The 15,538-nt window shown below is 47.9% G+C and overlaps 1 protein-coding gene across 1 annotated transcript in view; it reads right to left on the bottom strand.

Moving 5' to 3' along the window:
• Nucleotides 1-3,428: 3,428 nt before the first annotated feature.
• Nucleotides 3,429-15,538, bottom strand: part of fgfbp3 (fibroblast growth factor binding protein 3) — a 31,310-nt gene continuing 19,200 nt past the window's right edge. Inside the window, exons 2-3 of the mRNA XM_056291933.1 lie at nt 5,856-6,132; nt 3,429-3,939 (exon numbers count right to left, since the gene is read on the bottom strand). Coding sequence (XP_056147908.1) covers nt 3,510-3,939; nt 5,856-6,127 — 702 coding nt within the window. The 5' untranslated portion in view covers nt 6,128-6,132 and the 3' untranslated portion in view covers nt 3,429-3,509. The remainder of the gene's footprint in view (nt 3,940-5,855; nt 6,133-15,538) is intronic.

Here is a 15,538-nt window from a genome sequence, read left to right as displayed (position 1 = left end):
GGCCAGAGTCCAATGGCATGGAGAACCAAGACGACTGGGGACCACCCTCTGTTGCAGCCTTCATCCGCCTTCACTGCCGTTGTGACCTGGAGACATCTTGGATCGCGCTTCGTCTGGAACCTCCCTAGGGACCTGTCCGCCTCGGGTCACCCTACCAGGAGCCAAGCTCCGGGTGGCATAGATCTTGGGATCATTAGTACATGTGCATGACGGGATGGGATGACCCTAAACTGGACTAAGCAGGTGTACACGATGGATGACATGGTAAAAGGCCCGTGAATGTGGTAAATGTGGACTCTTCTTCTGGAAACCAGGATAATCAAAATTCATTATTAAACATGTCAGTGTTTTTGTCACAATTACATTCAGAGTAATGGTTAATCCTCGCCCTGGGCTCATTTGTCAGCCAATTACTGGTTAGAGTTAACCAGCTGCAACAACGGTACGTTAAGTTGATCGCCAACTTTCTTTAATCCAACACTGCCCTCAAGTGGTTACAATGGAGCGTCATGTTTATGACGTGCAAAAAAGTTTGTGTGTATCTATCCATCTATCCATCTATCTATCTATCTATCTATCTATCTATCTATCTATCTATCTATCTATCTATCTATGTACACAACTTTGTTAAAAGAAACACTCAATGGTAGGGAGAGTGCTCCACAAGTAAGGAGCAAAATAATCCAAATGATTCAAGTAAATTCTTTTCAAATTCAAATTCATAAGGAATTTACTTGAATCACTGGATTTTGTGTGTATGTATATATATATATATATATACACAGAAGAAGAAGAGAGTGCAGGCAGGGTGGAGCGGGTGGAGAAGAGTGTCAGGGGTGATTTGCGACAGAAGGGTACCAGCAAGAGTTAAAGCGAAGGTTTACAAGATGGTTGTGAGCCCAGCTATGTTATATGGTTTGGCACTGACGAAAAGACAGGAGGTGGAGAGGTGGAGCTGGAGGTGGCACAGTTGACGATGCTAAGACTCGTTGGGAGTGACAAAGAAGGACAGGATTAGGAATGAGTATATTAGAGGGACAGCTCAGGTTGGACAGTTTGGAGACAAAGTAAGAGAGGCAAGATTGAGATGGTTTGGACATGGCCGGGAGAAATGTTGGCTATATTGGGAGAGGGATACTGAAGACGGAGTTGCCAGGGAAGAGGCAAAGAGGAGGGCCAGAGAGCAGGTTTATAGAGGTAGTGAGGGAAGACATGCAGGTGGCTAGCATGAGAGAGGAAGATGTAGAGGACAGGAAGAGATGGAATCTGGAAATGGAGGATCCCGCCAAGCTCTGACCTGTTGAGGCATGGACTCCGCAAGATCTTTGAAGGTGTCCTCTGGTATCTGACACCAAGACATTAGTAGCGGATCCTTTAAGTCCTGCAAGTTGCGAGGTGGCGCCCTATGGATCGGACTTGTTTTTGCAGCGCATCCCACAGATGTTCGATTAGTTGAGATCTGGGAAATTTGGAGGCCAAGACAACACCTTGAACTTTGTCATGTTCCTCAAACCATCCCTGAACAACGTGTGCAGTGTGGCAGGGTGCACTGCCCTGCTAAAAGAGGCCACTACTATCAGGGAATACCCTTGCCATGAGTGGTGTACCTGGTCTGCACGTTTAGGTAGGTGGTACATGTTAAAGTTAACATCCACATGAATACTAGGACCGAAGCTTTCCCAGCAGAACATTGCCCAGAGCTTGCCTTCTTCTCGTAGTGCATCATGGTGCCGTCTCTTCCCCAGCCGTCCACGTGATATAAAAGAAAACGTGATTCATCAGAACAGGACACCTTCTTCCATTGCTCCATAGTCCAGTTCTGATGCTCACGTACCCATTATAGGTGCTTTCGGCAGTGGACAGGGGTCAGCATGGGCACTCTGACTGGACTATGGCTACACAGCCCCATACACAGCAAGCTGTGATGCACTGTGTGTTCTGGCACCCGTCTATCACAGCCAATATTAACTTTTTCAGCAAGTTGAGCTCCAGTAGCTCTTCTGTGGGATCGGACCCTTCACTCCCCATGCGCATAAGTGAGCCTCGGGTGCCCATGATCCTGTCGCCACTTCACTGGTTGTCCTTCCTTGGACCACTTTTGGTAGGTACTGACCACTGCATACCGGGAACACCCCACAAGACCTGGAGATGCTCTGACCCGGTCGTCTAGCCATTACAATTTGGCCCTCGTCAAAGTCGCTCAGATCCTTAGGCTTGCCCATTTTTCCTGCTTCCAAAACATCAACTTCAAGAACCGACTGTTCACTTGCTGCTTTTACTCATCCGTGCCAAGGGGCCCATTTTCTCACAATTCGCCTATGTATCTCTCTCTCTCTCTCTCTCACTCGTCTATTCGCCCATTGATTGGGGGAGGGACTGCAGCATAGTGTTGAACGCCTCTCATAGGTGGAGCTCACCAAGTCCTCAGGTCACTTATGTGACAAAAAGCTGCAGTACAACAGCCAGGAGAACATGGATGACATAGTGAAAGCAAACAAAAACAAACCAAAAACAATTTATTCATCACACTTACAACTGGGCTATACTGGGCAGCTTCGATGCGTAAACTTGCTATGTAAATATGAGTTGGGGAAAAAAAAAACATGTCAGAAAGATTCATGAAGATGAAAATTACCCTTTTTAACAGTCAGAATTCCTTTGTTTTAGAAACATCGTTAACATCACCAAAAACACTTAAGCATCTGCATAACTCACAACTAATAACCTACAGTGCTTCACAAAAACAGCAGCAGACATATTTAGTAAAACTGCTGTTATTTCTACAAAACCTCGTGATGGGTTGGGGGGGGGGGGGGCGCACATTTTCTTTCAAGCCAAACGCTCCACGGGCCGATTCTGCTGATGGGTCCCTCCCTCTCCGGGGGGCACGTGTTTGGTTGAAATGAAAACCTCCATCCCCAGCACAGCTGAACCACAGCCACCCATTCATTACTCATCAAGGTGAATAACCACTTCAGTTAATAAGGACTGATTGCATATAAGTGTCATTCTTCCATGAAACAACAAATTAGTTGACCGAGGCGCTCCGTGATGAAAGCGTTGAACGTCCAAATGTTGACCGATGGCCAAGAAAAAACATTTTTCATCATTTTTTAAAGGTTCTCATCACCTCTTTTTCAACAATATTCTAAGCAGTGTCAGAGCAACGACTATTCTCATCATTATTCAACCAATAGTTCATCATGTAGCTGCAAATTAGAGTCTTAGATTGTTATTAGGCTAGCTGACGTTAGCGCTTAGATTGTCCTACGTTAAAATGTGGCCGTGTCTCTGTGGTTTAAAGTTCTGCTGAGACAAATTCTTAGATGAACGTTAACTAGAACCTGACATACCGCCCGCATGTTTTTATGTACAGTCATTGAAACTAATGGTTGAAGGTCACACAGAGACAAAGCCCCCGTGCTCGCCGGGGGAACTAAGGGTTACTCTAATTCTAACTCTTACGGCTCAGATTGTGACGTCACGCAGCCAGTTTGACTTCTCTCCCTTCATCCCTCAAAGAACTTGACAAAGAAGGAGCAGACAGAGTGCCATCCCTCGGCACAGTAACTCTGAACCGGATCCATGTCGTTCACCACCCCGTCCTCCACAAACCCAGTGCCCTCATCCCTCTTTCTCTTCTCCTCCTCCACTTCCTTCTTCTTCCTCGCTGCTTCCCCTCCATCAGAAGGCTCTCTCCTCTTCCCTCCTGCCTGCCCTCCCTTCCTCTCGGCCGCAGTCTCCTCCCCGCTACGCTGGGCAAGCTTCATGTGAGCCTCCGCCGGTGCCTTCTTACAGGTTTTGGCCTTCAGGATTTTTTCTCCTTCACAGGCATTGTGTCTCTTCTTCAGCTTCCCCACCAGCTGCTTCCAGTACTGGCTGGACTTGGCGCTGTAGGCCTGGCACTGGTCCGGTTTGCCGGCATACCGACACCAGTACCTGGAAAGAGGGGGTGATGGCAGACGGAGAAGAAACAGGTGGATAGGAAAGGGAGATATCAGAGAAATAGAAGCGGAAGGAAAAAGTGGAGGGTATTATTTTTAATGTGTCTCTCTTTACGCTTCATTGTTGCTAGCAACTGCATATAAACCCATTACCGCACTGTGTTACGGTTCCATACGGCAAATCAACTTGAAATTTAACAAGTTTCCCGTCCATCCATTATCCAAGCCGCTTATCCAAATTCGGGTCGCGGGATGCTGGAGCCTATCCCAGCAGTCATTGGGCGGCGGGCGGGGGAGACACCCTGGACAGACTGCCGGTCCATCACAGGGCCAACACATTCACACCTACGGACAATTTAGTACAGTCGATTCACCTGATCTACATGTCTTTGGACTGTGGGAGGAAACCGGAGCCCCCGCAGGAAACCCACGCAGACACGGGGAGAACATGCAAACCCCACACAGAGGATGACCCCCACCCAAGGTTGGACAACCTCGGGGTTCGAACCCAGGACCTTCTTGCTGTGAGGCGACTGCGCTAACCACTGAGCCACCGTGCCACTTAACAAGTTTGGCTATGATAATTACTATTTTATACTTACTAGTATATTATCCATCACCATTTCTGTCATGTTCTGATGTGTTGCTCCATGGGCTGACATTGGTCAGAACGGTTCTACCAAGTTTGTGATTCATTGTGCTGGTTTTGGCCTTTTGCCAGGTAGGTTTTTGTTCTGCATGTGTTTGGTCGGCGACAGTTGTGACCCCATCTCTTCATAACCTTCTGTTATTCTGAGATGGGGGGCGGGGGGGGTGTCACATAAGCTTACCATAGGCAGCTATGAGGTCACTTTTTTACCTGATTTCAATCAGCTATTGGGTCTTTGAGGCTATATTTGTCTTCTCAAAGTTCTTTTGCGGTCCTACCGGTGGAGTAAAGTGTGAAACAAATATTTAAATCAAACATTTTGACGGGCCTGCGTTGTCATTTTTGAGTTCAAAGATGGCTCCTTCTGCTGCACTTCTTCGCTGTACATTACGGTAACGTAAGTGCAGCAGATGCAGCAAACAGTCTTTGAGCTTCGCTGCACTTACGTTACCGTAACGTACACCGCGGGCCCGCCAGTTTCCAGCTTTGTTAACTGTAGCGAGCTGGCATCAGAGAAGGATTCTGATTGGGAATACAGTAACGACGGCTTCATCGAACTACCCAAATGAAGAAGCACTTTTGAACAAATGATTGTGTGTTATTGCGTAAACAAGCAACTGTGTAAAAGTTGATGATAGAGTGACATTGTGTAATTTTAATAATTTAACGAATGGCACATGATTTTTTTTCCTTCGCACACAAGAAAAGATGCTCAGTGTGAGGCATGAGAACAATGGACACACAATTTTACAAGTTTTTTTCTTCAGCAACTTCTACCATCAACAAGCTATTGCTGAAGAAAAACATCCAGAGCCCATCCAGGTCATGGTTATTCAAAGGATAACCATGACCTGGATGAATGACAACATTCACAGACATCTAGAATCCTCCATTTATTTTTGTCATGCCTGGTGAGCATCCATTCCTGTGTGTTAATAAAGGATCACGTCTCTGCCGATAGCGTGACAATGCTGCTTGTTGTTCCAGACCATCTGAGGGGATCGCGGTGGAATTATAAGAGGCGTATTAAAGCACCCGAGGTCTAAAGTTGTTGTAAACACACGCCAGCTTTCAATAAATGAATGAAGAGAAAAAAAAATCACACAATGTTGCTTTAACAATGGCATTATTTGCCTCTCAGCACCCAACTAAGCTTATTTGCAGTAGCCTTGTTGACAAGGAAATTTTAAATGCCCCTATCCTCGGGGTATTTAAATCCTGCCACAGTCACGCTGGTGTCATGTGGGTGGGGTGTCTCTTACCTCTGCTGTTCCCCCTCTGAGTGGACGCTGCAGCTGACCAGCAGGCTCACCTGGCCCTGCCCAGACGTCTCCCAGGTACAGCGGTGCCCCTCCTTGGTGGTGAGGGTCCCGGAGCCGGGCACGGAGCGGTTGTGGGGCCTTCTGGCAGGCTGAGGGGACGGTGGAGGCTTGTGCGGCTTGGTGGGGTTTGCTTCGCCGCTTTGGCGCTTTGCCTCGGCGAGGGCAGGCAGGCAGAAGAGGAGGAAAAAGATGGCCCAGCCCGGTGTGCTCATGGTGGCTGAGGGGAGCAGAGGAGCGCTGGTTATAGGCAACAGAAAGATAAATAATCTAATGCCTGCCATAGATCATCCTAGTATAAGAGCCAAAGGTCTTTAACACGCAGACATCTCCACACAACAACCTGGGATACGACCACGGACATGATGGATTATATAATAACCACGGATAATCCCTTTTGGATCGTAACTGAATTGGGAAAACCCTTGCAGGCCACTCGTTACCCAGAAATAATGGAGTAAAACAGGAGTAGTTAAAGTATGACGAGTGGTAATTACTGAGTGATATATCAGTAAAATGGGCTTTCCTGTATCTCTAGTTTGCTTCCTTGGCATCATAATGTGCTGTTAAATATATGGGATGAATTTGTGTGTGTGTGTGTGTGTGTGTGTGTTGTGGGGGGGGGGGTCAGCGGCACTCTGCTGACTCTATTCAAGCTCGGCGAAACAACACACACCAGAGAGGAGTCAAAACCAGACACACACAGCTATCAAAGAAAATCCCCAGAGGAGAAAGCAGCGAACAGAGAAAAGGGGGGAGGGGGGGAGCAGAAGAAAGATTATTAAAGGAGAAAAGGAGAAAAGAGAAAGAATAGGGTTAAAAGAACAAACAAAGAAAAGGGGAAATGATGAGGATACTGGGGAGGAAGAACTGCAGAAGACTCTGTTATTGGCAAAATTTTCCATCATACCCCCCATGATAATACCCCCATGATAATAAACCCATGACAATATCCCCCTATAATACCCCCCATGACAGTACTCCCCTATAATACCCCCCATAATACCCCCCATGATAATACCCCCCTATGATAATACTCTCCAAGATAACACCCCCCTTGATAATGTCCTTCATGATAAAATGCTCCATGATAATACCCCCCCCCATGATAATACCCAGCCACCGTGAGGACTGGGGACTCAGGGGCCTCAGAGAGCTCATGTATTCCCTCCCACTTTGTTAGATCAGATGAGTTTGACACCCCGAGGGGACACTGGATCATTAGTGGGACTTGAAGCTGATCAGCAGCCATATACCCTGCAAACAGGACCAAGTCCTCTTGGTGGGATTTTCAACAAAAGACACAAGGACTTGAACACAGGGATAGAAAGCAGAGCAAAGTATACCTAACACATCTCTGTTAGCTTGGCCTCCCCTTGAGTATTATGCTAACACAGGATAGAATGTAAATAAAACGGACGAAACAGCCGTTATAACAGTCATCAGTGCCAAGTTATCACATCTACATGAACATCGGTAGGGGAACTACTAAAAAAAATGACAATGTTCAGGATCCTCCCTTTGAAAACCGACGGATAAATCACGAATTCAGAAGGAATAAATGATTAATCTGGATATTATCAGGATAAATGTTGGAAATAGGAGCGAAGAAAGTGAATGGAAAGTCGTTTGGTCGGTCAAAATGTTTCACTAGCTGAGGGTTCAATCGATTATTACATCTCGCAGAGACCTCAGCATGCAAACCTTTCCCTCCCTCAGCCTTTCCCTGCGGGCCTTGGGAAATGTGAACTCGCTCGCACAAAAAAACATGCACCTCGAGTCAGTGACCCGAAACAGATTACTTCAAATCCGTCCAGCAAGGTGAGGACACGAAGCGGTGTTGTTGGTTTTTTCCTCTCAAGAATATAATGGTTTATGTAACAACCGACTAAAGTTGACTCCTCTTCGGGGGAACGAGCTGCTGTCACGACAGGCCGGAGCGCCTCCCTACAAAAATAACTGGATGTGTAGAACCGAGGCCCCTGTTTCAAGCATCGCTTTGAAATTTCACACATTCATAGACATAATGCCAGTGGGATTTTATATTCCTTTTTTTGGGGGGGGGGGGTCCCTCTTATCTCCCCAGTTGTACCCGTCCATTTACCCCACTCTTCCGAGCCGTCCCTCCCCTCTGCTTATCCGGGGAGGGCTGCAGACCACCACATGCCTCCTCTGATACATGTGGAGTCGCCAGCCGCTTCTTGTCACCTGACAGTGAGGAGTCTCGCCAGGGGGACGTAGTGTGTGGGAGGATCACGCTACCCCCCCCCCCAGTTCCCCCAACCGACCGACCAGAGGAGGCGCTAGCGCAGCGACCAGAACACACACACCCACATCTGGCTCGCAGAAACGGGGGCGCCCGACCAAGCCGGAGGGAACACGGGGAATCGAACCGGCGATCCCCGTGTTGGTGGGCGATGGATTAGACCGCCCCGCCACCGGATTTTTCTAACTTGTCTCTGGCACCGCCGTCACAGTTGGGGTTTCCGTCCCCTGTGCACCTCAGTGGGTTGAGCGTGGCGCTCCCACTGCCATGATGCCAACTGATTTATGACGAAGACGACGAAGAGGAAGATACTTTGTCGTCACTGTGCCTGCGTACGAAAAACCTAACCTCGAGCTACTGTGTGGTGCCACACACAAAAACCTCCTCACGTGACATGCTGCCTACAGACTACAGGTGCCTGTTTATTTGAGCTGCCAGATGAGATCGTTCAACTTGTTACAAACTAGTGCAAGCGGATCAGTGATTATTGTGACACAAGTAACGAGTCCTCTGCTACGATGAAACGACTGCTGGGTTGTGTTGACGGAGATCAAAACAAAGACGCCCAGCCCCACGAAGCAACTAATCTCCCCCAAACCCCCCCCCCCCCCCGCCGCCCTTCCCCACCATCCCTACACATCTCATAAATAAATAAGTCACTAAAACCCCCCAAAAAAAGCCCGTTCGTTCTTTACTCCGCAGACCTAAAACCCGGTCCCAGAGTGTCACGCCGCTTCAAGAAACCAGCAAAACCAGTGAGGCGCTGGGACGCCGACGTAGGCTCGCTTTTAGGAAACGTTCAGCATTCTTACCATGTGGTGGTCCAAGGCTCTGTGTCGGTGTGAGAACCGGGAGGCTGCGAGCGCTCGCATAAAAGAGGGGTGACGAGAGGGATAAAGGATGACGGGGGGAGGGGGGAGGAGGGGGGGGGTCAAGGCAGGGAGGAGAGGGCAAAAGGAGGGAGGTGCTTGAGACATAAAGGGAAGTACTAGAAGAAAAAAAGGAGGAGGGGCCCCTCCCAACTTCACCCCACTCTGTGTGTGTGTGTGTGTGTGTGTGTGTGTGTTGTGTGTGTGTGTGTGTGTGTGTGTTGTGTGTGTGTGTGTGTGTGTTGTGTGTGTTGTGTGTGTCCACTCCTCCTCCTGCTTGTGTTGGTGACGGACAATAGAGATGCTTGCCAAGGTTGCCCGGCTCCACACAGGGACTGAAGACACCTACAGCGTTGGGATTCTTTCGCTTGCAGCAACTCCACCAACAGAACCGGTCTTTGTTTATCGCCCAGACACGTTTTTTTGTAAACCGAGCCGCTACTTTATCCGGCGGCGCGATGCGTTACATGTTTAAGCATGTCAGCTAATAACGCCGACTCTGTTTTTATTTATTCTTTTGCATTTGGCTCCATTTGACTCTGTTTCAATGGGCGGGTCACCTCTGCATAAAACAGCATCCCGCTGGACAACAGTAGGACGGTGGTTTCCGAACCAGGGGTCAAGTGGGGTGGCAGCGGGGGGGCCGGGGGCCTGTATCACACAGCAGGACGACCGAGTTAGCCAGATAACTGGACTGAGTAAAACCTGGAGCAGCCTTCTGTACTTCGGTCCATGTTCCAGATTCGGGGAACACCGGGTTTTACCCAGCAAAGTTACCCAGTTAGCATCAGTGATCCGGCTTTATGACGCCCGCTTCCGGTGTGGGAAGATGGCGGCGGAACCTCACGTTTGCAGCGGCCTCGCCCAGTACCGACGACGCAGTGCCTTTGTCCACGTCTGCGTTTGTGTCATCATGTGAAGTTTTTATTTTGAGCTTCACTTTTTTATTTATTTATTTTTGTTTAATGGCCGGGAGAGCTGGCGTTGGATCGGCTGGCCGGGAGAGCTGGCGTTGGGTCGGCTGGCTGGGAGAGCCTGGTCTGCTGCATCCTGTGGACCCAGGGACCACAGCCCGGCCCTGAGCTGCGCCCGAGAGGAAACACCGAGGCGGTCTGACAGCGGCCTTGCCTAGCGTCGACTGTGCAGTGTTTTTGTCTGCGTTTGTGTCGTTGCGTGGAGTGCGGGGAGGTGTGTCGAAGGTGTCTGGCTGGGAGAGCTGGCGTTGGATCGGCTGGCTGGGAGAGCCTGGTCTGCTGCGTCCTGTGGACCCAGGGACCACGGCCCTGCCTGGAGCTGCCCCCGAGGAGGAAACACCGAGGGCGGTCTGATGGGACGTGGAGGCGGGGCAAGCTAGGCTAACTGCTAGCCCATGCAGACCGCCAGTTCTGACAGTCCTCCTGGCTGGCGTTCGCTCTCTGGACGGGGGAACTTTTGGACTGTGTTGCACTGAGTGGACTGTGTTGTTAACTGTTTGTGGTTTTTTTGCTTTGTTCTCTCTGTTTTTGTATGTTTTTGGATGTGTGTTTTTATCTTTTGTGTTGCACTGCTGTGGGCTGGGAGACACAAAATTTTGTTTCGTTTGTATACGCAAGTACATGATTGAAATGACAATAAATTGTCCCCAATTCCCTGATACTGGTGTCATGGGATATCCAAAATAAGCACGGTGGCCCAGTGGTTAGCACTGTCGCCTCACAGCAAGAAGGTCCTGGGTTCGAACCCCAGGCCGTCCCAGGTCCTTTCTGTGTGGAGTTCGCATATCCTCCCCGTGTCTGCGTGGGTTTCCTCCGGGTGCTCTGGTTTCCTCCCACCATCAGTAAGACATGCATGTTAGGGTTAATACTCCTGTCTGTGCCCCTGAGCAAGGCAATGGAAAGAGGAACTGGAGTTGGTCCGCGGGCGCTGTAGCACGCCATTGCTCCTATACAACAGGATGGGTTACACGCAGAGAACACATTCATTGTAAGAATACAATGACTAAATAAAGTGGCTTTCTTCTTCTAGTTTGGTTTTGCTTTTGGAGACGGGGAAGGGGGGCAAATTTAATTTTCTTTGTGATCAAATATCTTTATATTTAAATAAAAAAGAAAAATTTTTGTGTACTTTTGAGTCAGTGCAATGACTTAACTGTATTCCACAATATCACTAATATAATGTTTAAGGTTTCCATGTCTTGTCCGTCTAATTAGTCAGTAGTAGGACATGAAGACTGAAAAGGGGGACACTGCATCGACGAACGTCGCTCTCTCGCCTCCACACATTCAGGTCACCTTGTTGTTTTAACGTAGAGTTTTAATTCTTGGTGTTTTTAGTTGTGTGTTTTAGTGAACAGGCTGTTGAGCCCTCACGCATCTTCGGTCCACGTATCTGGCCCTGTTCAGACCTGGCATCAAAATGCATCCTGGGTGATCCCATCACAAGCGGACAGCTCTCAATACAGGTGTGAACGGATGCAGTGGGTCCTCAATTCATCCTGAGATCAGATGATTTTCTCTGCAGACCTAACTGTGCGTTGTAGTCTGTCCCTGTCCTGTTTGGTGGCCGATCCAAACCAGACAGTGATGGATGTGCACAGGACAGACCGGATAATGCGGTGTAGAACTGAATCAGCCGTTCCTGAGGCAGGTTGAACTTCCTGAGGCAGGTTGAACTTCTTGAGCTGGCGGAGAAAGTACATCCTCTGCTGGGCCTTTTTGATGATTGGGTCTATGTTGGATGCCCACCTTAGGTCCTGGGAGATTGTGGAACCCAGAACTCTGTAGGTGTTCACCGTAGAGACCGTGCTGTTGAGTATGGCGATGGGGGGGGGGCAGTGTTGCGGGGCTCCTTCTGAAGTCCACTGTCATCTCCACTGTTTGGAGCGTGTTCAGCCCCAGGTTCAAAGAAGGTTGAATCAGTTCATCTGGGTAAGTTTATTGACAGATACGTTTCATCACTCAACTAAGTGACGTCCTCAGTCTTAGCTAAGTGATGAAACGAATCTGTCAACAAATGTGTCCAGATGAACTGATTCAACCTTCCTTGATTTTCTTACCTGGATTACTGAGCATGCATCGAGTCAGCTCCAGGTTGTTATGCTGCACCAGAGGGCCAGCTGATCACCTTCACTCATTTTATAGCATGAAAACCACGACAGATAAACACATTAGAAGTTTTTTTTACTAAGGGCTTTAAATTATGATAGCCTGATCTCTGTCATTTCATGTCAGATTTGGTCACTTTCGTGCGAGGGTCTGCCTAGAAGGCTGTGGATCCACAGACTGACAGGCAAAACTTTTTTATTGGGTAGATGTTTTAGCTTGAGCACGGCATATTAACAACTTTTTTTTTTCATATTTCCTGCTGGATCAACTTGGGCACTGTGCAAAAGATTTATAATAGCAGGGAAAACACTGGTTTCCTGGTAGGCGAAAAAAGGGGAGTTTGTCATCAACTTTGAAACACCGGAGAAGGGGAGCTGTGTATGCCTGGCGGCGATCGGCACTCCTCTAGCTGTGTGCACTCCTCTAGCTGTGTGCACTCCTCTAGCTATGTGCACTCCTCTAGCTGTGTGCACTCCCCTAGTTGTGTGCACTCCTCTAGCTGTGTGCACTCCTCTAGCTGTGTGCACTCCTCTAGCTGTGTGCACTCCTCTAGCTGTGTGCACTCCCCTAGTTGTGTGCACTCCTCTAGTTGTGTGCACTCCTCTAGTTGTGTGCACTCCTCTAGCTGTGTGCACTCCCCTAGTTGTGTGCACTCCTCTAGTTGTGTGCACTCCTCTAGTTGTGTGCACTCCTCTAGTTGTGTGCACTCCTCTAGTTGTGTGCACTCCCCTAGTTGTGTGCACTCCTCTAGCTGTGTGCACTCCTCTAGTTGTGTGCACTCCTCTAGCTGTGTGCACTCCTCTAGCTGTGTGCACTCCTCTAGTTGTGTGCACTCCCCTAGTTGTGTGCACTCCTCTAGCTGTGTGCACTCCTCTAGCTGTGTATACTCCTCTAGTTGTGTGTACTCCTCTAGTTGTGTGCACTCCTCTAGCTGTGTGCACTCCTCTAGTTGTGTGTGAGTTACAGCAAGAAAAAGAAAAGAATGTCCAGAGAACAATCTAATCTGCATGCAAGTTAAGTGGGACCAACAAAGGAGGGTACGGCCAGAATCTCAAATCGAAATTATTGCATGGCACAAAAACCCTAGTGTCCTCCCTTAATAATAACACGAGAAATAATGTTAATCATAATAATAACGGGTGGGGCAAAACTCCTTTTTTAACTTCAGTTGGGCCAAGACAAGACAGATGGATTATTTTAATGCGTCATACACAGAACGGGAGTAATCTTGCGACCTAGTCCTTCCTTATCTGAACATTTTGAAAATGTCCATAATGCCCCAATCATTGTGAGTGTGTTCATCTGCTTGACGCATGATATAGAACATACTGTTGCATGTGGTGCTGTTGTCTGGTATAGTAAGTAAAGGGCAGCCATGTGCACATTATTTGCATACTGCGTGGGGACCCAAGATGCGATCACAAGCGGCCATTCCAGATGCATTCGAGACGTATTATAGTGCAGGTGTGAACAGAAGTCTGCCTCACCTGATCTAGACACAGTCTGGACAGATCCGGTCTGAACTGGCAGCTGTGGCGCAGCCTTTCCTCAGTAGCACCGTCTGTCTACTTGGTCCTCTGATTCGCTTATCACTCCATGTTGATGCTTTTTTTATCAATGCACTCGTCACGCATCCTTGGCTGTGATTTCATTACAGCGTTGTGCGCTATAATGCCAGTTGGTAACACCCAAATTTATCTAATTAAACTCTCTTATAGGCTGCACTGGACAAAAGCATCTGGTAAATGAGTCAGTACATATGCTACTGATACAGCATGCTCATACGTAACTGTGTGCATATTTTCATTAAATTTCAGAGAAAACAACAATCTTGCTGGCAAAACATAATCAAACATTGAAACGTGAATAATAAACGAATTAAAAAAATCGGCTCATTTCTTGACGTAAGTCAGTTTCAAGATCTCAGCTTAACCAAAAAGAAATCTTTGAATTTTCAATAAAGTTATACTATACCTCAGAATTCCTCAAAAATTCAAAAACATGTTATTCTAATCTCTAAAACATAACTATTTTGTACGCGAGCGTCTAAAGAGTACATCAATATTTATAGATTTACCTATTAGATTAATCAAACCTGTAATACTTCAGGATCAACCGTCTCTTAGAATAAACATTTTCAGCTGGGCATCCCTTGCTAAAGGGTTTGGCCCCATGTATTTCCAAACAGCCATAATCCCGACTCCCATCCCCCTCGCTGAATGGGAATTAGTTAACCAGTTAGTGGGGGGTTAAGCCGTGACCCAGATTCTTGCTCTGGTCTTTGTCTTGAAGGAGAGAAGGGATTCCTCTTTTTATTCCCAAAAGAAACTACTGTATCGTCGCAGCAACACGGTCTCTTCAATCGGCGTACAAATAACGTGACTTTACACTTAAAAAGCTGCATGCAGTGCACACGGCAAAGTCCAATTTTGCATGCAGGTGATACTCCAACCCTTCCCATTAACTTCTGTGGAGAGCAGATGCATCCAAACACCACGCATCACCATGAACAGTCATGACATCACCAGCGAGGCCCAGTTCGCCCAGTTCACCTGACGCTCTCTATAACAGGTGGTCCCGTGTCTGCTGCCCCTTCTGTTGCTGAATGACAAGCCTTCCAACATGCACTGAGGTCAAGGTTCAGAGGTCAATATCTCAGAGCAGGAGCTGTTTACAATCTTTAGACTGACATATTGATACTTTAGAGGTCGAGACCTTTCCAACAATGTATTTTGTTTAGACCTACAAAAAATAAATTATTTTCACCTTTCATAGGCACAGCCTTGGTCCAGGTTGACTTTCAGCGAGCCCTTTGGAGGCCCGACACATGAACAGAAAGTCTTAAGTTTTTGTTTTGTTTTTTTGTCTGTTTTTGTGGAACTAGTGACAAACATCATTTAAGGTAATCCTTTTTTTTTCTCCTTTCTTTTGGATCCCCCCCCCTTTTCTCCCCAATTATACCTGGCCAATTACCCCCTCTGCCGATCCGAGGAGGGCTGCAGACTACCGCATACCTCCTCCCATACATGTGGAGTCGCCAGCTGCTTCTTTTCACCTGACAGTGAGGAGTTTCACCAGGGGGACGTAGCACATGGGAGGATCACGCTATTCCCCCCCAGTTCCCCCTCCTCCCCCAAACAAAGGACACAAACTCACATCCGGCCCCCTGCAGACACGGCCAACTGTGTCTGTAGAGACACCCGACCAAGCCAGAGGTAACATAGGGATTCGAACCCAAGATCGCCGTGTTGGTAGGCAATGGAATAGACCGCTACGCTACCCGAATGCTAAAGGTAATCCTTTTTGGCTAATTTATAATCAAACTAGTAATCTTGGCCTACGTTAAAGCTTATTTTCCTGATGAAATGCAAGATCGTTCTTCTCGGACCCAACCCTAACCCTGTAGCA

Source organism: Lampris incognitus, chromosome 13 (assembly GCF_029633865.1).
Source record: "Lampris incognitus isolate fLamInc1 chromosome 13, fLamInc1.hap2, whole genome shotgun sequence".
In the NCBI taxonomy this organism is placed as follows: Eukaryota; Metazoa; Chordata; class Actinopteri; order Lampriformes; family Lampridae; genus Lampris; species Lampris incognitus.
The sequence above is the reverse complement of the archived record's forward strand: the minus strand, read 5'-3'. Positions and strand labels throughout refer to the sequence as shown.